This window comes from Amphiura filiformis, chromosome 15 (genome assembly GCF_039555335.1).
Source record: "Amphiura filiformis chromosome 15, Afil_fr2py, whole genome shotgun sequence".
Lineage (NCBI taxonomy): Eukaryota > Metazoa > Echinodermata > Ophiuroidea > Amphilepidida > Amphiuridae > Amphiura > Amphiura filiformis.
The window spans coordinates 28,924,056-28,949,865 of record NC_092642.1 but is presented as its reverse complement, the minus strand read 5'-3'; the positions used below and the strand labels follow the sequence as shown (position 1 = coordinate 28,949,865).

The window sequence follows — 25,810 nt, the reverse complement described above, 5'->3', positions numbered from 1 at the left end:
AATCTTGTTGCAAGGTGTGTGCAACAGGCAATTGCTTGGAAAATTGCCTCGTGTATATATGTCGGTCTTGAATCTGGCGGTGGTGAACCAAAAGACCGACATATATACACGAGGCAATTTTCCAAGCAATTGCCTGTTGCACACAATTTGCTACAAGATCATGTCATGTGTTATATTGATTTCTAGTGAAAGGCCCTATTTTTCTCATAAACATATCGAAATTAGAAGTTCCAACTCGGTGTATTTCAGAAGAAATCGTCAAAAAACTGCCTAATTAGTCTCAAATGTCTCTGTTTCGCCTTCATCTGAAAAAGGACCTTGAAGCCTCTTATCTTCGTTAGATATCAGACCATGCTATCTTCGGTAGACAGCACTGATGACTGACATGACAAGATGTACTGATGTATGACTATATCTTAATTAAATAGAAAACTCTACAGTGTTATATTTCGTCAGTAGAAAGCAGATTGCCATAATTGTTCAATAATTATAATTTATGATGATATGGGTTAAAATGGTGTGATTTTCAAATTATTAAATTCAAGAACGGAGCAGTCACTTGTTAAAATACCCAATAATTCAAGTTTCCAATGTTCTATAGCATGTTTAGGGGACACACTGTACCTGTTTTTACGCGTTCTATTGTAATTAGTCTGTTTGATTTTGACAATGAACTTGATCATAATAATTTCATAATTATTACAAATCCGATGACTCATATCAAGAGTATACAATCCCACCTGTCGTCAAAGCATTGTTTGTTTATACCAATGTCGTGCTCTCACCAACCCAAAGCACCCATTGTATTCAGATCCAGGGAACACTAAAATCAGTGCTTATGACCCCGTAAAATAAAACAAAGTCATGTCAAGTGTCTATTATTTGTTTCATTTAAGTGTATTCGTGCATGAAATCAGTTAATTCATGCCGTATGTAAATTTTTGACCCAAGATTTAATATTTGGCTTTCATCATGTGACACTAAAATCTTTCAAAAATGGCTTATGCAGATGAGGTTAATTGGTTCCCTGTAATTTCCCTCTTTAGATTTTGTTGGTAGGCCTACTCAAGCGTGCAAAAAATATTTTAGAAAAAAAGTTGTTTTAATCTGCGATTGCGTTGGTAAAATCGCTCAAGTATGACCAACCCCGTTGTGTGAGACTTGTTTAACCAAAACAACACATGAACTAAGGAGTAGTTGTTGAACTTGAGATCGAAAGACCACACGGATGTCTTGGTCTTGACCATAAACTTGAACGTGTTGGAGCTGCGCTGGATGTCCAGTTGCATTTATTTGATATACATTTGACAAACGTCATTTTGGCATTTTCTGGTATATACGTCCGCAGAGTTCGTGAGAAAGTTTTCTTGAATTACATTTCATATTGATCACAATTCACTTGGCATTAAATTCAAATCAAATATAAATATACGAAGTTGTGGATTATATTCAAGCGAGTATCAGGAAGCAACAAGCTTCGTCATTGGCTTCAAATATAGTAAGGTAAGATGTCTTCCCAATTCAGTCATGATCATTATATTAGTGGTATTTAGTCGTCAATCGCGGATCATTCTGTCATTTATTCCAGTTTTATTATGTAATATTGTAACCCTATATGCAATTCAGGATGTTATTAAGGAATATTCCAATTCAGTCTTTAACATTAAAGGTACATAACACTGAATGATTACAAACAGTTTTAACTGTAATTTTTAATAACTTCATCTGGCCTAATACTATAACTAAATAGGCCTAATTATTGGGTGGAAGATTTAAATGAAATATAGGCCTACATCAAAAACGCGCATCTTCGTTAAAATATTATTTCTCATTATTATATAACCCACAATATCCTTAAAATTCGTGTCTAATTCAGACAAAAAAAAATGGCTACTTTACAGTCTAGCCCCTTTGCAAAAAGTATATTAATAATTACAGACATTAAGGTGTTTTGCAAATGTACAAATAAGTTGGCTTTATGGAAATTGTTGCTTATTTGTTCAAGTTTATAGTCATGAATGTACGGAGCCCCCGAAGTGACATGAAAGAAAATAAAAAAACTATCCGGCGGGGTCCGACTTATATAGTAACTCAGAGCCCCGACTTAGTAACTCGGGACCCCGACTTAGTAACTTGGGGCCCCGAATGCACAATGAATAGCTAAGCGAACCGTCGACTGGCCCTTACTTGGCCTATTTCCAACATGACTATAAATACCCAGAACTTCTCGTAAATTGAACGACATGATAAATATGTAAATTACGTTTCCTTTTTAAATTTGATTTTTTTTATCTAATCTTGCTCTGTTTTGAAATAATATAGAATGCTGAAAACCGGATCTGAAAAATATTCTGCACGTGTATATGAGCGGAACTTGAACCCTGGACCTTTCGCTCACGCGGGACAAGTGCATTGCGCTTATACACTACCTGTCACTACTTACTATAAACGGTGGTACAAGTCTATATAGATCTACTCCTTTTCAGGGAGTTTGTCAGTAGTATACAAATTAAAACGCGCCTAGAAATATACTCAAGAAATTTACTCAATTTACCAAAAGAGTTCTTACCAGATCAGCTGCATGATCCAAAATAACTGTTTAACTTATTCATTAGACTCGACCCCATGTTGACCCATTTTAGCATTAAAATTACAAATCTGTGCCCGGGAAAAAAGTATGGGAAGCCCTGGAGTAAACAAACACCAATCTTAGGTTTAATAACCTATGGTTTATGTACTTTGTTTGCTATCTACGGTAGATAGCCTAATCATTAGACGCTATACCATGTTTCCCTCAGCACAATAGGCCTACCGCTACATGGATCCGGGTTTACAACCTCATCCCATAATCCTTTACCTATCAAAGATTGTCATCTGATGATATTTTCACAGGCGATGCTGCCAGTGGCGTAGATTTCTTTTTGACATTGGGGGGTATGGTGTTGAAAAATATTCATGAAGAATAGTGAATCCAGCACCTTTTGGCGACAGAATAAGTTGATGTTGCAAATGCGCGCGAAGCGAGCGAAAAATTGTGCTATTTTGAAGCTAAACTGATGAAATATGGTGCAAAAGTTGAATAAATGCGCGCGAAGCGCGCGAAAATTTGCACTTTTGGGGCTAAAATGGGCAAATGTGAGATAAATTTGGTCAGAAACCTATATTCAGGCGTCAACATTGGGGGGGATGATTGTATGGAGCATCCCCCCTGGCAAAATATTGGGGGGGGGGGGAGTAAATCCCCCCATCCCCCCCCGGGATCTACGCCTATGGATGCTGCTATAGGCCTATGGCTATTCTTGTGTGAGCTATATGGAGTATACAACGGTTCAGTGTACACCACAATTCGCCATAAAACATTCTAGAAACGCTTGCTGTTAGAATACGAAAAATTTTAATGCTAATTTATTGCACATTCTAGGGAAGCGTGGTTACATTTTTAAAATAACCGAGTGAGAGGGTTTTCAAGAAAATATTTTTCCTGTCAAAACTGAAGCATCCTCTGTCTAAAAGAAAATATGAATATTAACTGCACATCATATATAACGATTCGTGATACCCAATTGTGGCACATTTGATGTCGTTTAAGAAGCAGAGAATTTTATTTCAAATTTACATACACCAAAATATTTCTTTAATTGGGCAAGAATAATAATAGAAAAAACGTTGAAAATCCTATGTGAATATTACATTAGACCCGGCAAAAGATTACTGATTCGTTTTTATGGTAATCTAATCTTTTATTTCCTGAAAAAACATTTGGGGTCTAAAATGGACTTTTTATGTAATTGATAAAAACATCGAACGTGTATACAAGAAAATGGTAGGTTTTCCTCTATAGTATTTTACTGACCATGGAAATGTACTGAGACACAAGCACGTGTCAAAATCGATATAATGTAGGCCTATTGTCCATACAGACGCCCAGTTATCATGGTTATTATTGGATTTCTTTTGTATAAAACACACAGTTAACAATAATTGAGCGCTAATAATACACATAAATGTTTTAGGCAAATAAAATTCCAAAATATGGTACGTTTTCTGCCTTTGCTTGTCACGTGGTAGGCCTATGTTGAAGTTGCGATTATATGTTCAAATAAGTTTCAAATGAATTACAAGAAGACAAGTGGACGAGTGGTCTAAGGCGCTGGGTTCATAGTGTATCCAAAGCAGTCAGCCGCCGTGAGTTCGAACCCCGCCTCCGCCAAACTTTAATGAAGTAAAATTAAAATTAAAATTTTACTTTAAAAAAATTTCATATTGGGGAAATGTGACTGGCAGAATTTATGTATGGCGTGGAGTGGTGTGTTCAGTGTGCATGTTTTGCCTGAGCCCTGGTAATATTTATTTGCTATATATAGCACAAAATGAAAATTCTTAACACTGATGAGTCAATTGTTGCAACACGGATATGTAATTATAGCCTAGTTGCAATGCATTATTGGCACATTTATGTTCTTTTGCTATAGCAATATAATTTAAAATGCAGGGTTTCCCAAACCTTCTTTCCTGTTACCCAAATTTTATCAGAAAAATATGGCGCGCATGCACCGTACGAATGCTGTTACTTTCTGACCGAAACTTCAGCGGCGTACCGGGCAAAAAGTGTGTGCAGGGGGGGGGCACAATTTCAAGTCGTTCCGCTGACCGGCTGCCAGAAGGTCAAATGCCGGCGAAGTGCACTAAAATTTGCGATTTTATTTCAGGAAACCACTGATTTAATACCTAACTTAATGTTTTTATGACGAGTTGAATACTAGTTTAATGCGTAGGCTAAATGTATCGACGAATATAGTAATAAAGAGAAAGGGGCATGCAGGTGAGCAGGTGAAAAGAACAATTATTATTGAATAACTTTTTGATATTTCCTGTTTTTGTGTTTTCTCAAAATGCAATTGAATTAAATTTGAAAGCGATTTTACGACACGCCAAAAAAGTTATTGGTTTTGCACCGTCCTGTGTGTTGGTGCGTTATGTATGTTACTCCAGTAATGATTTTGATATTGATTAAGATCTTTTAGAATCTAAATGACATATTTGTCATGCGGTTTATGCAATATTATAATAACATAGTCAGTGGCGGCACTAAGAATTTTTCTTCGGGGGGGGGGGCATTGGGGGCAAAGTGAATTTCAGAGGGGGGAATCAACAAATTTTGCCCAATATTGCCACAAAAATGGAAATTTGTGTAATTTGGAGTTTTTTTGCATTGAAAGTGGGGGGGGATGAAGGGGTGGGGTGGGGAAGAAAAATATTGGGGGGGCCGGGGTAATGCCCCCCCACTGTAGCGCCGCCACTGAACATAGTTTCTTTTCGCTGAGACGAAAACTATGTTATCCCGCTAGCGCTTTAAAAGTGCGAAGTGTGAAGTGTGAACCGCCCGGGGGGCACTTCAATATGAAATGGATATAGGTGTAGGGCTGGCACTTTCGCACTAAGGGGCATTCGGTGAGAGCAAAATGTAAAAAATATGGGGTCATTGGGTGAGAGCATGATTTTTGGCATTCGGTGAGAGCAAATGTGAAAAATATGGGGTCATTGGGTGAGAACATGACCTTTTTTTTTAATGGAATCTTTGGGTGAGAGCCGAAAAAGCGCCACAGAAATCTCGAAAATTGAGTATTTAGTTCTAAATGGCTTCAAATTTCCTTGTTTTTTCAAAATAAGTAACAAAATCCATGATAAATGAAAGTTGCTGTTCAAATTGGACTTGCAAGGGTCTTTTGGTGACAGATCAAATGGAAAAATAGGGGGTCTTTGGGTGACAGAGCATGGACAGAGCATGTGTTCGTAAAAAAATATGGGGTCTTTGGGTGATGACAGCGATGCTGAAAAAGGGGGTCTTAACAGCCCTACATACGCGTCACCTCCAAAGTTGGAGTGCCCCCCCGGGTGAACCGCTGAGAGAAAAGAAAGTGACCTTTTTTTATAATATTAATACCGCAGTTTTACAAAAATTCACGCTTATTATAAAGATATAAATCTTGAATTGAAGTATTTTAATCGTCCAAAGCGTGACTGCCTGTACTGGAGGTTGCGTAGGTTACTTTCTATTTTTACTTGGTTGCCATATAGATTGCTAAGTTTGTTGACTTATTTCTGTTAGAGAATAACAATGACTTCGCATCAATAATTGTCGTGTGACTGTGGTTTATAATCCGAGTCTGACTAAAATCTTTTTAAAACATAAGACAATAAAAAAAGAAAATAATGATTGTTAAGTCGAAAAAAACAATAAATACTTTTGCCTGGTTTTGCCGTGATGAGTCACATATTTTCTTAATAATATTTTTAAAATCTTTAAGAAGATTTTCAAACCGCACTCAGATTGGAGCCAAAAGTTTCGCAATACTTTTGACTATTATTGTTTGAATCTAAATGCAGCTCTATTTGATTGAATTAGTTAAAACCAGAACTTATTTGACCATTGACCAATGAATTGTGTGGCTTTTGTTCTTGCGAAAGACGAAAGAAGCATCATCAATCATACTGATCCCATCAATTTAACCATCGCTACTGACCATGCTGACCGACCTTTACGTTAACAAATCGTTGGCTAAGAATTACAAGGTTCTATCGGATTAGCGTTTCGAGACAATGGAATTTACAGATTATTAAAACAATAGAAAACAAAGATTTGGTTAAATTCTTGATTTTCAAACTTGTAAACAAATCAGAACCTTGACATGTTATATATATCATTCTATAACTTACAATTTGACGAATCTTAAAATTTGAATCTTTTTTAACCTTGTAATTCTCAGCCTGCAAAATCCAAAACTTTGAAAGTAAATTGTAACGTATTGACACTAGGATCCACAACATGCTCATCTATCAGTTCTTTAAGCCCAATACATTTGCACAATCATTGAATGACCTTTGACATATTGAGTACAAAAACTCATACTCTGCAACTTGAGATCAAATTTTACACTATGATTGTTTAATTGAGGTTATTGAACTATGAGTAGGGATGAGACCATAGTGGTCCATAGTGTGAGTGCTTTGATTAATCATGTTGTTTGCTATAATTTTTATACTGGTCTAGCCTAAAAACCCACGAATTTGTTCTAGGTGAATTCTCCAACGCAAAGACAATGGTTGATTGTTGAATGAACTTATATTGTTCAGTATTTAAAACAACAGATCATGCTTTGGTAATGTGTCACACCAGAAAATGTTCACATATCTCAGTATAGACTGTCAGGCTGGTGGTCTTTACATGAGGTGTTGACAAAAATGTCACAATGATCATGATACAGAAATTGGCTTTTTGCAACTATCTTATAGAACAATGGGCTATTCCATTTAAAACCCACACTGATCCGGTGGAAGATTTAGCTTAAGTCTTCAACAGAGGGAGTATGAGTTTTGAATACAACAGACAATTGGGTAACTTCCATTTGAAATACTCACTCCAGTTGTGGAAGATATAGTAAAGCCATAATACAGGAGAGTATGGGTTTCAATTACATTTGAAAATACTACCCCCTGTGAAAGACATTTCAAAAATCTTCCACAGGGTATAGTGGTTTTCAACTGGAATAGCCCAATGCATTGGTTGGTATTGGGGGGGGGGGAAGACAACTATAGTATGTAATACAATCCGCATAATGGCTGTGGAATCAATGTCTGTGGTCGAAAGTGAGACAACAAACAAACAAATTAAATGTATGCCAAACCAATGTCCATATTCGTACCCCTCCGCAAGATCTGTATCCAAGGCCACTTGGGACGCACTTCACTCAAACCCATCAAAAACTTGAATCCCCTTTTTGTGATCATAATTTGCCCCAAAAAGTCCGGATTGGAAGGAAATTTCACTTTATTTAATTTAAATTCACCATTACAGTTATCTTTAGTAGACGTAAATAGTACGTTAAGGAGAATCCACACTTAACTGTAGATTCGTGCAGAAAAGTGTTGATTCGTAGAATATAAGGCCAAATAAAAAAATAAAAAAACATGTTTCACGTCCCCTCCCGCTTCCTTTTTTGAGGTTTCTTCAATTTTATTTTTATTTTTTGAAATTCAGTTATAACTTTTCAAAAAATATGTCTAGGAAGTAGAGATGCTTTCTATAGCCTTGCTATATACAAGAAACACTTTTATAAGGTTTTGTGATAGTTAGAGGGCCTATCTCTCAGAACAACAAATAAAAAGAGGCCTCCTCCTTTTTCCAGGCATTATTGTATACGCTAAAACAGCTCTAATTATGGGTATTTACACCGATTTTGCAATAAAAAAATAAAAAATAAAAAGTCCCTCTTCCTCCTTTTTTTTTTCAAAAAACCGGACGTGAAACATGTTTTTTATTTTACTTGGCCTAATCTACCATTTATTGAATAGACTGACGTCACAGCAATGGTTTAAAGAGACATTAAATTATACGGATATTGGTTACTAACTTACTTTATTGTTAGCCAAATGCAATAAAAAATAATATCAGTATAATTATTACTCACAAAGTGAGCTTTCGCTATCTTCATGATCTTGGCTGATGCTTGATCGCAGCCATCAGCCAAATGACGAAAGCTCAGATTCGCGAGTAGGCCTAATATTGGATTTGGATAACAATAAAGTAAGCAGTTTAACTCATCAATCCTACTCAAATGATTTCCCCTGGTGTCTACTGTTCTAACTTGATTTAATCTCCTTGGTTTTATTTCAGGGTTTAGCTTGAAAGTTCATCTGTCTACCAGGCAAAATGAAGTTCTCGTTATCCATACAAGCATCACTCATCTGTATTTGTGTCATCTTCTTATCGCCTCTGTCAAGTGGCCAATTTTGTAACGGTCCTAAAAGGGGCTACATTAATGATACATCTGGCGCCAACCATGATGATTATATCACCGTGGGTTTCTTGTTTCCATTCCATGGGTCTGATGCCGACGGAACTGTCTGCAAATCTACCATCCCAGATCCTCAGACAATACAACTGTTAGAGATGGCTCGTTATACTCTATGGTTTGGATCTATTTCTGGAGTTAGAATTGGTATGTATGAAGCCTTTATTTTGGACATCATGCATAAATACCCAGCCAGTTTGATTTTGAAAAATAAATTTAACAACATCAAGTTGCAAGCACATACAACAATATCTTACTTTTAAAAAAGCCCAATATGAAGTATATAAGCACACACAAAAATCAAATTAACTGTACTTCACTACTTTGTCAATAAGAATAATTGAATTAGTAGGCCTGCTTGAAACACTAGCCATGCAGTTTTGCCGCGAAAGTTTAAAAAAGTTTTGTGGACGACGAGCTTTATGTACAGTGTGACAGCTGTCTTTTAAGATTTTGCGCAGGCGCATTTCATTGAAGTGTGAGAAACATGAAAGGAGTTTGATTTCAATTTTGATTCAGGTATTTAATTTAAATATTAAAGTAATTAGCTGTCATATTGTACCAGTGTGTTAATGAATATTTTCTTGGAACTAAATTCTATTTTGTTTGAATAATAAAATCATCCACGACAGTGATAAGCCAACTGTACTGTATTGTGGAGTAAAGTGTATCTGTATTATAGTGTATACATGGACATGGTATTAAAGTAAGCTTTCTTAGCTCAATGTGGTTTCGTCACGGCGAACTGCTGCAACACATCTAAACCAACGTTAGTTTTTTTGAGGTTTGGTCACCTGCGCAGTGTTAATTTGTTGATAACTGTGATTAGAGGATCAGATATGTGAGTACCAATTTCATATACATTGACTAAATTTCAAAGAAATTTGTTAAAATGTTAATAAGGCCCTTCGCACTTGATTATTAGTTTCTTGTTTACCGCCCGCGTCCAAAATTGAAAATCTCAAAATAATTAATTATTTTATTTTTATTTCTCATTTTCTCCTTTAAAATAACTTTCAACTACTTCTACTTGCCATTTTCTGACTTTAATAATATCAACAAAATGATGAATAAACAAGGAGTACAACTCCACCTTCACTTATTTATAAAATCAAATATTGTTGTGAAATAATTAAATGCCCGCTCTAGTCAAAACGAGTCAATAGTTGCTCGTAATAGTTCAAACTAAATAAAGAAAATAAAAGATAATTAATAATTAAAAGTCACCTCGTCCCTTTTTCAAAATCTTTAACAGGAAACTAATAATCAAGTACGAAGGGCCTAATGCTGCGTAAGCCAATCCTTAGGGGTGGTGCAATAATTATGTGTACCCCGGGGTGAATTCTCAAAATGGTCTGCCAAAAATCGCTGTTCCCCCCCTTTGGCCGTGCTAAAAACCTTTGCCCCCCTTTCGACGTGCCAAAAACCTTTGCCCCCCCTTTGACGTGCCAAAAAATCTTTGCCCCCCCCTTACACATGCAAGATTTTGGGGAACCCGAATTTAAAACCTTAAATTGTCTTAACATATAATGCAAGGGCAGCGGGCAGGAACTTTTGCATATTTAAACGTGTTCCTAACGGTTTCCTACGCCTGTTTAGGGCGTAATATAGAAACGGTGCCCAAAATATCTGTGCCAAAAATTGCTTGCCCCCCTTCGACCTGCCAAAATTGCTTGACCCCCCCTTTCGACCTGCCAAAAAATGCTTTCCCCCCCCCCCCTTTTGGCCTGCCAAAAATCTTTGCCCCCCTATAATTCACCCCGGGGTACACATAATTATTGCACCACCCTTAATATACATAGGCACAGTGTATATAGAACTGGCCTATATAGCCTGTATTGCTTTATCGTCACATGATATACAAATGTAGTAAACATGTGTACGTCGTTGTTTGGTGAGAACTGCCGCAATTTTGTTAAGCTTAAATTCAACATTAAGTTAGCGAATCCAGCGCATACGATGATTTACGCATTTGTATCTGTTTGTGTGTGAAACTTAGTGAAAACAACTCACCATTTCTCACCCTTTCAAAACTCAAAATACAATAGGAAATTATTTTTGAAGAGTTTAAAGATGAAATTTTCCAATTATTTAAAGTTTTCAACAAAAAAAGAACATTAAGCATGTTTTTTAACGTCGTGAAATCGTTGAAGTTCAGGAGTTACACCGTAGCGACTCGATCGACGGGACGCCATTTTTTCGTCTGCTTGAAATTCACGAAATCTCGATTTGGATTTATCCACGAGACTTCACGAGACTTACCTGGATGATGTCATCATTTTATAGGAAATTTTGTGACGCTTTGCACTCATACCAAACACGACGGGTTTGTTTTGGGGAAAGCCCTAATTTTCTAGGTTTTTGAGGTCTATTTTGTAGGTAAGATTTTCATGATTTTTGGCGTAAAAGTTGCCAAAATGGAGCGGAAGGAGGTCATTAAACCTATATTAAACCTATATAATATGAAATTTTAGAGTATTCTGAAGATGTTTGTGGTCATTCTTGTGCAGAAATCCATCGCGCATAAATGCGCAAAGCAAATTACTGTGATGACCCGTTCTGGCAATTGCCGTAAAAATACGACAGTACGGGGAGAAATGGTGAGGTGGCGGTGCATGCAGTGTTCTTGGTCGGGCTGACGCCGGGGTGGGAGATGTAGCGGACATCGGGTCATGTCATATGTGGTAAAATGCAAAACACACACTTAATTCAAGTGATATTATTTTTGTTACTAATTTTAATCAACTCTATGATACTTTAAGAATCTGTGTAATATTTTTTCTTTTTTTTTTTCACTTCCTTTGTATTTTTTTTTCAATACTGAAATTGAATAGTGCAGTGTCAGATGAGGTTCACAAGTAACATCATTGGCAGAACATGTGTTGCATGGGTCACATCAGATTAGGCTATGATTACATATTCATTTGTTTATTTTTTTATTAATTTTCATTTTTTTTTTATTCCTTTATTCATTCCTAAATTTACTTGTTTATTTACTAACAATATTTATTTCTTGGTGGAGGCAATATCATCGTCTCTAAAATACTCCTGTATTGTACACAAAATATTGACACACAAAAAAACAGTAAACTTCACATGGCTTTAAATAGGCATAACCTCCCTATATTTTAAGTTATAGAGCTGATTGTGGTACCATTGTCTTTCTTTATTAATACCCTTTTTCAGTGATACCAGATTTGTAAATGTTATTTGTAAAAATATACAAGTGCTAGACAAATAAATCCAAGGTACCGTACACAAAAAATGACAGACAAATTCCGCTACCCTTCACAACTTCAAATAGGTATAACTCCCCCGTACTTTGAGCTATAGAGTTGTTTTTGGTATCATTGTCTAAGTTTTTTAATGCTCTTTACAGTGATACCAAATTTGTAGATGTTCCTTGAAAAAACCTAAAAAGTGTCGTCCTCCCTAATTAAGTGCAAAATTGCAGAGAAAAATGGCAATCTTGGCAAGTATTTTAAACAATTTTCTTCGACACTTTGTTAAATTTGATTGCTGTATTTTTTTAAAGTAAGTGTCAATTATGATGTGGCTAAATTGTTTGACTTTGTGTGTGTTGTGCATGTGAGTGAGAGTGAACAATTTCTTTGTCCACCGTCTTTGTCTCTTTTTGCCTCTGTTGCTTTAAAACAAGTTGATTATTATGTAATTGTTCATGATCGTTCTGAACTTGTGGTTCATCAGTACCGTACTTACGCTGTTACTCTCCTATTTGGCGAGGGCCTTGTCTGTTTACAAACAGAGAGGTAGACAAAAGACCTGTCAAATACTGTTCTGGTTGTCCAAACACTCAAGTATCAGAAGGATGGTCCACAATAGGGTGATTCACACAGCATGAATAGGGGATTTAAAAGTTGTGAAGTAGGACCATGTGCTTCTATTGACCAATTTGCCATCAAGTTTTCCAATGGAAACGGTTCAGACCCAGAACACGATCATGTCAGTAAATGAATATTTTGTTCTGGGACTGATTATTTGGACTAGTGGTTCATTGTGTATGTCTTTTTCCCCTCCACCAGTTCCAAGCACAGGGAATAAAAAACCAAAACTTATTTACATAAAATTAAGTACAACCAGAATACATTAAACTTGGCAATCAGACAGGTATATGGAACTGGGTTTAAATATTTGTATTTTTCTTGCAAAATTCTTTGTCTGCTGAGAAATTCAAATTCAAAATCAAATTGTCATATCTTTGATGTTTCATTACCTAGATATCATATGGAAAGAAGTCAATGCACTTTGAACACTATTGACCTTGACATTTTCCATTGCTACATAAAATGAAACATTCAAAGTAGCTCTTTCAAGCAGAACAACTAAAATTATTAAAATTGGACCATCTTTCAATTTTTGGTCCCCTGTGCATACAAAGTTTGGTTGGCACATAACCAAATGATCCGGATATAAACTATTTCCCATTCACGAGCAACATGTAAGCAAGTCAAGCGTGGCAGAGTCGGAGATCACCAAATCTACCCCTTTGGTACAAACAAAACCTAACAGTGGCTTACATTTTTTTATGTATTTTTGCAGCCCTTGAAGCATTTGACAGTTGTTCTTCAGGTCAAGTTGCAGTAGAGCAATCAGTGCGGTACCTCAACGATAGACTGCAGAGTGCATCTGGAGGAAGTCAAACCTGCCCTGATGGCTCCTTCAAACCAGGTAAAAAAAAAAATCGACTTGCCATACTTTTCATTCAACATAAAAGTGAGGGGCAAAGATGGCATGATGGCATTATCACCCTCTCTCTAAATAAAAAACATAGATAAGGCCTTTTACAGAGACTGTATATTTTTATGAAAGAGCCTATTTTTCCTGTATGATAATTTTCAAGAGATGTTTATATTACCATGACTGTATATGTTTTGCAATGGGTAAGAGGGCTTTTTGTTCCGTAATTTCCTAAAGTGTGTATTTTTTCCGTACCAAAATTTAGGGAATTTTCAAGTTTATAAACCACTGGCCTTTTATTTCTATAGTCTCCCTCCACTCAGTTGAATAAATCGGTCCCTGCATGACACATAATACTGGGGAGTCTTGTTTCAAATTCTAAGAAGAAAGAGTAAAAAGAGATGGGCACATAGCCTTAATTTTTTAAATATCAGAGTTTGCAGCTGTTTAGTTTATATTTGGCTGATCCATTGAAAATCTGCCATATTCTCTGTGGAAGATTTAAGTCTTCCTCTGAGGGAGTGTGTTTTACTAATGGAATTGGTACAGGGTGTCCCAAAAAAAGAGGCCCCTCCTTGCGCCCTGTTTTTCCCCTATTTCTGAAAAGTTGATTAATTATATTTTGGTATGTAAAGAAACCTTTAATTAGCTTTAATAAACCAAAACAATTATTTCAATCGGGTCACAACTTTTGAAGATATGCCCTTTTAAAGACAAGTACCTGTTTTTCACTCTGTCCACGGATATCAATCAGAGTGGTTGGGATGGGTCATGCTGTGGAGTGGCCTGCAAGATCACCAGACCTCACACCACTTGATTTCTTAGTTTGTGACAAAATCCAAGATCTTTGCAAACGTATTACTGCTATATTTGCAAGTATCCGGCGCACAAGGTTGGTACGCAACACAATTGATGTAATGAGGACTAGGGCTAAAACCTGTATTCGTCAAGGAAACAACCAGGTAGAGGGCAGAGCAGCACAGTAAACTCACTTCAAAAGAACCAAGGGGGCTGGCATTTTCTTCGGAAGGGGGGTCCCAAATATGTTGGTGACTGGAGTCAATTTTTTATGACCCCCCTATCGCGGGCAATTTTTTTACGGCCCCCCCCCTCGCGCGGGAGGAAACATTTTATGACCCCCCCTTCCAACTACACAGACTCAAGAAAAATTATTCATTGCTGGAACTAAGGCGTGGAGCGCGTCAAAACTAAAAAGTGAAGAAAGTGTGTGGAGCGCGTTAAAATTTTTATTGTAAGTGTAAAAAGGCGCAGGGGCGTGTAAAAATTTTGCATAGATTGTATGCACATTTTGATTCTGCGAAGTTAAAGAATGCATGGCAGCTGAAATTTTGAGTCACCAGCCCTTAATAATTCTATAACCCCCCCTACTTTGGGTGTTAAAAAATTATAACCCCCTATTTTTGGTCTGAAAATTCTATGACCCCCCTGTATTTTTGGGACCCCCCTTCCGAAGAAAATGCCAGCCCCCAAAGACAAACTAAACAGCCCTTTTCAGGGCTACCTTTTATTCCAAAAAGAGAAATGACTTTATGTTGTCAAAAAGAAAGAAAGCAAGAAACAATAAAGTAAGAAAGTAAGAAACATAAACAAAAAGGCATAAAATAACCGAGAAAAACATAAGTAATTGCAAGTATAGCAAAAGACCTCCCATCCCACATCAATTTCGCCCAAATTAATGCCACTTAACAAAATCCATAACCCATAAGCCCACCGGTAAAGCCCATTCCCTAAAATAAAGTTGTTATTTTATAAAGTTATCATCAAGGAATGTTTTATATTATTCATGCATGGTATATGCACTTTTCAATCTTTGAAGTAGCCAAACCTCCTCCGTGGACAGAGTGAAAAACAGATACATTTCTTTAAAAGGGCATATCTGCAAAAGTTATGAGACGATTGAAATAATTGTTTCGGTTTATTAAAGCTAACGGGTAAAGGCTTCTTTACATACCAACATAAACTTGATCAACTTTTCTGAAATAGGAGAAAAAGAGGGTGAAATGAGGGGCCTCTTTTTTTTGGGACACCCTGTATTTATTTTGAAACTCATACTCCTTCTGTATATTGCTTAAAACATATCTTCCCCAACTGGAGTGAGTATTTCAAATGGAAGTTATACCCAATTATATATTCTATTTGAAACCCATAATCCCTCTGTGGAAGACTTTAGCTCAATCCTCCATATAGGGAGAATATGGAATAGTACATTGCTCTTGTCTGTCATACACTTTCCTTGCATACCAAATAGCTAAAAATCTCTTTTAAAGTATCCTGTACTTCAATGTCTTCTTGCATTTCATTTATAGGTATGATCATCCATGGAGCTGGCTCAGTGGGTCCAAGTGTAGCATCATTCTTAACTGATGCCCAGGTACCAACTGTAAGCTATGCAGCTACACAGAGCCAACTGACAAATGATGATGAGTTCCTCTACTTCTCTAGAACTATTCCATCTGATAGATCTGAAGCTATGGTATGTTTATTGCCGGGGAGGGGGAGGGCACTTGTATTTCAAAGTGGGTATCATGCTCATACAACAAACATGTAGAAAGGGGGAGTATTTCATGGGCAAGCAATGTTTGTGCATACATCCTTTAGGGTGTCAAAACATCCAAAATCAGAAAAAAGGTATGTTTGACAGGACAGTATCTCGAACATAAAGGGTGTCAAAAATGTCAAAAATCACAAAGGTATGTTTGAAAAGACCTCGAACATGAAAATCAAAAATTGCAAAATAATGTGAGTTTTTTGCTACTTTAGGATAGTAAACACAACCAAAATACGTCTTTAGGGTATTACGGAAGCTCCAGAAAAATACTTGTTAGGGTCTGTCTTGAAGGTTAATGCATGAGCATGGTATCCACCCCACAATACAAGCCCCCCACCTTTGTTTCCAATGGACATTTTGTTGTGAAATTTCATTGTACAAGGAATACATTAAAAAAATTTCCACATAGCCCTCGCATGAAAAGTATTTAATTATCTTTGTAATCACTCAAAAAGCATTTTGTGTGAATTTTACATCCGAACTTGGTGCTATCAAATTTTTATGAGCCTTTTTATTTTACATGTAAAGTCTATGGGGATGATGATTAGAAATGGACGGCAATATTGAAAAACCCTCATTTTGGGCCATTTTAGACACTAAAATGCCCATAATAAAGCACTTAGTTCAGATGTAAAATTCACACACAATGCTACCTGAGTGAGTACAAACATAATTAAATACATTTCATTCGGGGCTATAGCAAAAATAAACAAGTACCGTCGGATCCGTAGCGGTCGCTGCGGGACAAGGAATTCAATTTTACAGTTATGGTGTCTTTGAAGCAGGTTTAAGTTTGACCCCTATTTTGACCTGTAACCCCTCTGTGAGCTTAACCTTTGAGGGCGCTCATCTTGCCAGAAAGGGTATTTCCATCCACACTAAAAAAAATAAAAAAAATGGTGTTCGAAACCAATTTCGACACTTTTGATGTCCAAACAAATTTGGAAATAAGCGTCTTGACATCAAAAGTGTTCGGAAACCGATTTCGGGCACTTTTGATTTCCAAACAATTGTCGGGGAAAAAGCGTCTTGACATCGAAAGTGTTCGGACACCGATTCCGGACACTTTTGATGTCCAAACAATATTTGGGGAAAAAAGCGTCTTGACATCAAAAGTGTTCGAAGCCGATTTCGACACATTTGATGTCCAAACGATTTTCGGGAAAAAGCGCTTGACATCAAAAGTGTTCGAAACCGATTTCGACGCTTTTGATGTCCAAACGATTTTCGGGAAAAAGCGTCTTGACATCAAAAGTGTTCGAAACCGATTTCAGACACTTTTGATGTCCAAACGATTTTTGGGAAAAAAGCGTTTTGACATCAAAAGTGTTGAAACCGATTTCGGACACTTTTGATGTCCAAACGATTTTCGAAAAAGCCTTGACATCGAAAGTGTTCGAAACCGATTTCAGACACTTTTGATGTCCATGTGTACCTGTCCTTTTGGATGGGCAGTTTGCTCCTGGGACAGGCAGAATTAATGGAATATGCTAAATTCTACAAATGCTTAAGGGAAGGGGTATGGACATTTGGACAGTATTTATTTTGGGACATTAGAGCACCTCAGACATATCGAATTGCATTTTGAATACGAAGAATGTCCTTCTGATATCAAATAATTTTGATTTTTTGAAATTCGCAATTTAATACACATGTTATGGCAAATCATTAAAATTGATATTTTTGATATTTAACAGTACTCAAAGTAAACTTTATAAATCTGATGATTTATACTTAAAGTGTATGTAGGTGGGATGAAAAGCTGACGATCAATTGAAAATTTGGACCTTTCGTATTGAAGATATGGATTTTTTCCCCAAAACACCAAAAAAAGAAAATAGGTCTTTTTGGGAAAAAATCCATATCTTCAATATCAAAGGTCAAAATTTTCAATTGACCGTCGGCTTTTCCTCCCAGCTACATACACTTTAAGAATATATCATTAGATTTATATAATTTACTTCGAGGACTGTTATATATCAAAAATTTGAAAAATATCAAATTTTTATAATTTGTCATAAAATTTGTATTATATTGTGATTTTCAAAAATGAAAATTATTTGATATCAGAAAGACATGCTTCAGATTCAGAATGCAATTCGATAGGTCTGAGGTGCTCTCATGTCCCACAAAATATACTGTCGAAACGCAATAAACGCTCATTCTAGATCCCTTAAATAAGTTCTGTGAACTCAAAACAAGACCAAACTAATAGCTATTTGAATGACTGAAGACCTGGTAGCGGTCTGGTTTATGTTTTCAGAGTCAAATTTTGGACTGGGAGTTTTGGTTAAAATGATGGGCACCTGACCTGACAAATCCTAGCTATGTCTTTCATAGGAAATTTAAAGTGTAACAGTGTGGTAACATGCAAATTTTGTAAGTTTTCTTGTCATAAATAGCAATAAGGCGACAAAAAACCCCAAACAAACCCTGTTCACGGGCCTGATGGACCCAGACTTTCCCTTTTTAAGATTAATCCTAACCCGCCAGGGGCTTTTGGCGACGGAAAGGGAAAGAAGGAAGGAATAAAGAGAGAAAAGAAAGAAAGAAGTTGTTTGCTCTAGGTGGGATTCAACCCGAGACCCTCGCATGCCAAGCACGGATCGGCGACACTTTGCCACGGGTCTTGGGCTTCGCTGGCCAGCTAAACCGAGCCTATATATCACTTAGGGCGATTGCGTCATCACACCACGTGAAATGCACGCACGAACAGCGCATTTATCAAGTAGTATTTTGTAGTACTCAGGTGGGTTAGGGTAAAAAAAAAATGCTGCATGCATGTAAAATCAGCTGCAGAACAGGTTTTTTCGGTATCCCATGCGCGTATTTTGGGGGTCTTTGGGCGCCAGCCCTGGGGTCAAAGCAGGGGCGCCAAATCGAAGGAGCGGCGGAAAGAAGAAGGCGGCAAAAGAGGGGTGGCGGAAGAAGAAGGGCGGCAAAAAGAATTGGTAAAGAAAAAGGGGAAAATGTGAAAACATTGTACTATACATCAAAATGTTTTGCTTTTAGTTGTAATCCCTTTTTTTTTTGCTCTTCACTTTTTCAAAAGACCGTAAAAAAATTGGGGCAACCTTTTCGGGCTGTTGAGGAAGGGGCGGCAAAATTGCCACGGTACGCCACTGTATCCTAACATATTTCATTCTTTAATTGCAGGCAATTACAGATCTACTTATTAGAATGGGCTGGACCTATGTGTCAGTAATCCACTCCACGGCACGGGACCATGTCTCTTCCATGGAAAGCTTCAAGACAGCAGCAGCTCGCTCCAACATCTGCATCAGCAAAACTGTATCCATCACCGCAGATGATACCAATTTTGATATCGGTAACACCTTACTCTCCCTCATCGTGTCTCCAGGCACACCTAGTGTGGTTGTGGTATTTGCCAGCACAAGTCAAGCCCAACAATTGCTTCTCTTTGCAAGCAATAATGGACAGACGATCAATCCAAGATTGGAACAGATTCAGTGGATACTTGGACAGCATGCGATATCCGACACGTCGTATCTTGATGATCTCTCAGTAACAACCACTCGTGGGATTCTCGGTGTTATACCAGATGATCTTGTGAAAGCACCCGGACACAGTTTCTTGAATTATTTTAAAACTCAGACCCCAACCTCAGTCAATCCGTGTGAAAATCCTTGGTTTAAAGAGTTTTGGCAGGAAGCTTACCAATGTAATTTGGACGGCGGTACAAAGTATCAAATACCTTGTTCAAGCGCTCAAGAGGCCCAACACCAGGCTAATACAAAGCTGTATCCCCATACTGAATTTGTGCAAAATGCAATAAACAACTTCTTGACTGGCCTCAACACTGCTCAGCAAGCGAAGTGTGGGAGTGGAACCTCTGGGCTGTGTCAAGAATTCAAAAGTATGATGCCTAATGAATTGCTGGGGTATATCAAAGGAGCTGCGTACAAACAAAATGGTGATCCATCTGCTGTGAAATTTGCCATACAGAATTACAAATTGGGAGCATTAAGTGGCTTCTACACTATGGAAACAGTAAGTACACAATGTAAATGCAGATTTCATATAAATGCCTAATTTTGTCTTTCAATACACAGCATTTGGCTGAACCACTCGTAGGCTTAGCACATCTATGACAATGGTACTAAAATCTGATGATTTTCACGATTGTCTGGATGATCAAATCACTGAACGGGCCTTTAAGGTGGTAATACACCCCTTGATAAATTTGTGACTATTTTTGCATTTTTCTCAAAAAATAATAACTCACTGGTAACAAAGGAATTGGATTCCTTTAAATATACATAACTTTTGTTACCAGTGTATAGTTATTTCTTGAGAAAAATGCAAAATTAGTCACAAAATTTATCAGGGGGTGTAGTACCACCTTAATATGACTGCAATCAAATGCAAAATTGCTGGGACACTTGCACAGTTCAATGACCCTCCCTGCTCCCTTCATTCATTGTTATATACCACATGCCTCATGCCTAGCATGTTTGCTCCATTGGTTGGTGGGGCCTGGAGGGGGTTTGAAATATGACCAAGTCAATGAAATATGACCAAGTTCTAGGGAATTTTGCACTTGATTGTAGGTAGGATTGTGTCACACACCGACATCGCCCGGTTAATAATTACATTGTACATCAGCCAGAGACACTGAAATGAATACCCGGGATTGATACACGTGAATGTGCTATGCACGATTGATATTCAGACGATAAATCTTTGGATACCTAGTCGTTAGCTTGCGTGTTGAGAAAGAAGCGTGCGTGTTGCGTCAAAAACTGACAAAAATATTCTGATTTTCTGATGTGAGCACTCACTCACATGGCGTATTTATGTTCACTCACACACAGAGGTCACACACAGCTTAGTGTGAGCACTCACTCACATGGCGTATACAAGCTCACTTACACACTAGAGAAGTCAATTACCGGGCTATTGTCAATGGCCTTAGTCGGGATGTCCCTCGGCTCATTATGCGTCTCAATTGGTCGGAACAAAATGGCCATGCGTGGCTGTGGATTCAACCTACCATGGCGATTTCTGCCACGAAGATATCGGGGCGATGACACTGTGTGTCATTTATATAGAAATGAAGGGTGGGTGATGCACTATCCTTTCATATGTATAAAGCCTAAACAATTGTTTGATTGGCATAACATTAAAAAAAATGGGGTAGGTCTGTCAGCAAATTAAAAAACATTTTTTATTATTATTTTTTTTTTTACACACACAGATTAATTTGTAAATTGCGTGTGATAAAGGCCTTGGAACTTTTTTTTTTCTTTTTTTTTTAATTTTTGTTTTTGCAAGAAAATAAGAAAAAAAGTCTAGGGTTGGGCCTACTTTTAGGGTTGGCAGGTTACACCAATCAAACAATTTTTTAGGCCAAATGTGCATGTATTTATGTATCCTCTCTGTTGCTATTTAATGTTCATGCAACAAATTTATATAAACTTATCAACCAAAATATAAATCTTGAGCCAACATCATCATGAATTGATCCAAGTAGGTAGTTTAAATTTAAAAATATTAAAAAACCTAACAATTATTGTTCCAATCAAATTTAATTGACTGATTGATTGATTGCCAAAAATAATTTAATTGATTGATATTTGATTGATCATTTGATTGATTGGTAAATTAATTGATTGTATTGATTGCAGAAAACTAATATCTTGTTTGATTCATTGCTTGATCCATTGAATGATTAGTCACCACTTCATTGATCAACCTAAATGCTCATAATCAATTGATACAATTGAATACCTGAGTGGAAGAAGGGCCCAACTCCATCAAAACTGTTTTTGAGATATTAAGAAAAAACTTAATATTTGGAAAAGTTTTATAGACAGAATGTTTTCATCTTCATGGGACCTTTAATACATGAACATAAAATATTACATGCATTCAAAATTATATATAATGTTTCCATGGCAACGGTACAGGTCTCAATACGAGCTGGAGTTTGGCCCTTCTTCCACTAATATATTGCAAGTGCCAGTTCCGTAAGCAGATGTGCTATATATAGCTACAGAAATTTGATAATTATCCATTAATTGCACAAGTAGAAGCATGTAATGTGTTTATAGCAAGAAAGTTTATTGTAGTGAAAAGCAGATATCACAGATGAACAAAATGCCTCTTTAACCCAATATTTGTGGAAGAAGAGCCCAACTCCATGCAGTTAGACCTTTCTTCCATGAAGACCATGATTAAGTGTACGTGGAAGACTATTTAGAGAGTGGATTTTGGCTCATCTTTTACACACAAGGAAGAACATTCTGCAGGCAATAAAATGCTGGGTCTAACCATAGATTTTAAATTCTATGGTCCAACTCATTTTTGTACAAAATTGGAGTTGGGCCCTTCTTCCACTCAGGTATTCAATTGTGTACAATATTTTATGTTACTGTTTGATCACTTTTCCTTTTTTTTCAATTTGAATAGGTTGGCAGTTGGGAGGAAGGTTCTGTGGGCCTAACCTTGAATCCATCTGATGTAGAACTGTGGTCTAATGATAACAGAGAAGGACCTGTAAGCTCTGTGTGTGGCAGTGATTGCTATGATGAAAGCTGTTTACTGGTAGCCAATGTTACAAGGGTAAGTACCAGAGAAGGTATCTTGCACTGCCCATAATGCATTTCTCCCATTTTAATTTCCTGTACTGATTTGCTATCTAGTGCAATAGGGTCGATACCCGGGGGCGATCGTGACAAAATGTACCTTTTAACAATGCACATTCAGATCTTGCAAATTGTGTTTTTTTCTTGACTACCGACCCATTTTAGCAAGTCTATTCTCAAAAGGAAAAGAAAGTTAATCTGTAAAAATATAATGGGAGTGTCATTTGATGAAATGAGGTGACAAATCATGATTTAAAGGATTGTGGGAAGGGTAAGAAATCTTCTCTGGGTAAGTACTATGATGGACTTCAAGGAAGAACAGAAGATTACTTGTATTATCATTGGATCAAATGGCCCACCCAGCAAACACAAAACGTTTTACAGAAAACATTTTGTTGCTGGGTTATATTTATAAATGCATATCACTTGTTGGGAGTAAAATTGTATAAAATAATGCATGGGTACAAAGGTAAGGGGATAGATGACTTTATTCAGTGGGAAATGATGAATATGGCCTGAAAGAAGGCCTAAAATGTAAAAAAATCAATAGCCAGGAGGGGGTGGGGGCGCATTTTCCTCGTTCCCTGTTTATGGCACTGTTTTGACAATATAATTCCTGAAAATTCAACATGTAATTCACCATGACCACATTTTATTTTTTTTGCTGTCACACAGGTTTATCGCAATGGAGACATCATTCTAGGTGGCATGTTTTCAATCCATCGTCCCAATGAGGATCAGTGTGGTGAGATCAACGACGATGGTATCCAACGATTGGAAGCCATGTTGTTTGCTCTGGATAAACTCAACCAGGATAATAGCATCCTTCCTGGAATTACTGTTGGTAAATATTATACAAATATATACTGCCATGAGAGGTTCTGGTTAAAACTATGGGCCTGAGGTGAGATCAGTCCCTTGTTGAGATCAATACTATTTTCCTTCGGGGCTGCGCCCCTCAGGAAAATAGTATTGATCTCAACAAGGGACTGTAGTTTTAACCAGAACTTCGAATAAAGGCAGTATATATTTGTTTTATACACTTCATTAATATGTTCTTTGTTCATTGATTGGTTAAAAGTAAATTATTTGATGTTTTGATCGACTCTCCAGCTTCTATCCTGACTATCCTGAATGAACAGCACGACCAATTTAAGCACAACCTATATTTTGCCCTTCAAAAAAATCGTATAGTCTAAAATCGGGCTAACCAATTACAGCAGCGCGAATCACGCTATGGCAGTTTTGCGTGCGTGAACGGTTCCGTCGCATCGAATGCGCGCACGCGGAAGGCATGGTCAAAAGTACTATTTACGGCTTGGAGGTACTATTTACGGCTCATCCGGGACATTTAAAATACTATTTACGGATTAGAGGTACTATTTACGGATAGGAGTCCTGATGGTAGAACTATTTTTGGTCATGTGATCCACTTTTAACCAATCAATGAACAAGGATATATTAATGAAGTATATAAATAAATGTACTTTGATTAACTTTGAATTTGGCAGGGCTGTCAGTGCTTTTTTGCAGTAGTGCTGTTAGTGTGCTGACAAACTGCCCCTGTAATTAGAGACTAAACGACAGGAGTTTTTGTTTTACTCTCCTCTACCGTGTGATAGACGACATGCAGGTCCAATATTTTGAGTAGGGGATGCCAGCTACAATAAAAAATATTGGACCTGCCTGTCATCTATCATAGGTAGAGGATAGTAAAAACAACAATTCCTATCGTTTGTTCTCATTCTTAGTCAGTTAGGCCTATATATTGTTTTAATATGTTAACTATTTTTTAAAGCAAAAACTAAGTTACCATGTCATAAAAACCTTTTTTATAAAATAAACGAAACTTGTTTACAACTTCACGTATTATGTTGCGCGTACTGCTAGCGCGTATTCTGCACTTGTCTACGCATACAACGCGATACATACACGCATCTCTATACAAGCGTGTTACACGTTATCAACACTCATGATGATGTGGGGTCATCTACGGCCTGATAGACAGCACCCGAAATCATACGATTGTCCAATTAGATTACGAACTAGACCACTCCCACTGACTAAGAAGTATGTATGCTCTGCATGATTAACTTTATGTGTGCGATTCATTACTATGACAATAGAAATACTGAACTTGATACACTATGTAAATATCAGGCCCATACAGGGAGGGTTTGAGGGTGCTCGATATAACCCCCAAAATTGTCGAACTCTGAAAAAATGTGGAGGGGGGGGGGTGAAGAGAAAGGAAGAGGAAGAAAGGGATAAAAATAATAAGGAAAATGTAAAAAGAATTTGTATCAAAACAGCAAACATGAGCCAATTATACCCGAACTGTTGCAAGGGACAAACAAGGTCTTGCTTTCGCAGGTGCAGCCCTCGAATTAACCCACAGCAGCCATGGCATTTTGCCGTGGGTGCCCATCCCCACTGCCGTAATGCCCTCAAAATATGTCCTTTACCCAAGGCAGTCACTTGCCGTGCCCTCTAATGAAGTTGCCATCGGTGCCCCAGCCCTGCCCCTTCATTATAAAATCATCTATCTATGTTTGTGTGTGTTTTCTTCACTTTTGAGAAATTGCCTTGGTGCCCTTCTCAAATTTTCAACAGTTGCCATGATGCCCTCTTGAATATTACAAACTGCCATGCTGCCTTGCCTTTTCAGTGAAAATCCAAAGCAATTTTCAACTTGCCCTAAAAAAGTTGCCGTGCCCCTTCAGATCCTTAATTTGAGGGCTGCGCAGGTACTCTCCATACTAGCTGTGAACATTTTTAAATGTCCATACATGTATTTCATGTTAAAGTATAGATGTTTATGAATTCCTAACTGTCATTGTATTTAAAAAAACAATTATTTTATATTGTATCACTTTTGTGTACTATTATACTGTATTATACTATGAATATTTTGTTTTATATTGACGGCTGGTCACTGAAGGTGTTAGCCTCAATAAAAAAAGATTACAGTAACTAACAGAATGGGCCTTTAAAATCTAAAATTGCCAGGCATGGTAGAGGTACACTATAATTTCTGAGCAGCATAATACTGTAAAAACTCTATAGTTAGCATATGTGCTATC

At 37.2% G+C, this 25,810-nt stretch overlaps 1 protein-coding gene across 1 annotated transcript in view; it reads left to right on the top strand.

The window, feature by feature from the left end:
* The first annotated feature begins 1,160 nt into the window (after positions 1-1,160).
* The window catches only part of LOC140171460 (uncharacterized), a 55,749-nt gene continuing 31,099 nt past the window's right edge, over positions 1,161-25,810 (top strand). Inside the window, exons 1-7 of the mRNA XM_072194731.1 lie at positions 1,161-1,503; positions 8,675-8,999; positions 13,413-13,541; positions 15,878-16,044; positions 19,276-20,130; positions 22,552-22,704; positions 23,403-23,571. Coding sequence (XP_072050832.1) covers positions 8,711-8,999; positions 13,413-13,541; positions 15,878-16,044; positions 19,276-20,130; positions 22,552-22,704; positions 23,403-23,571 — 1,762 coding nt within the window. The 5' untranslated portion in view covers positions 1,161-1,503; positions 8,675-8,710. The remainder of the gene's footprint in view (positions 1,504-8,674; positions 9,000-13,412; positions 13,542-15,877; positions 16,045-19,275; positions 20,131-22,551; positions 22,705-23,402; positions 23,572-25,810) is intronic.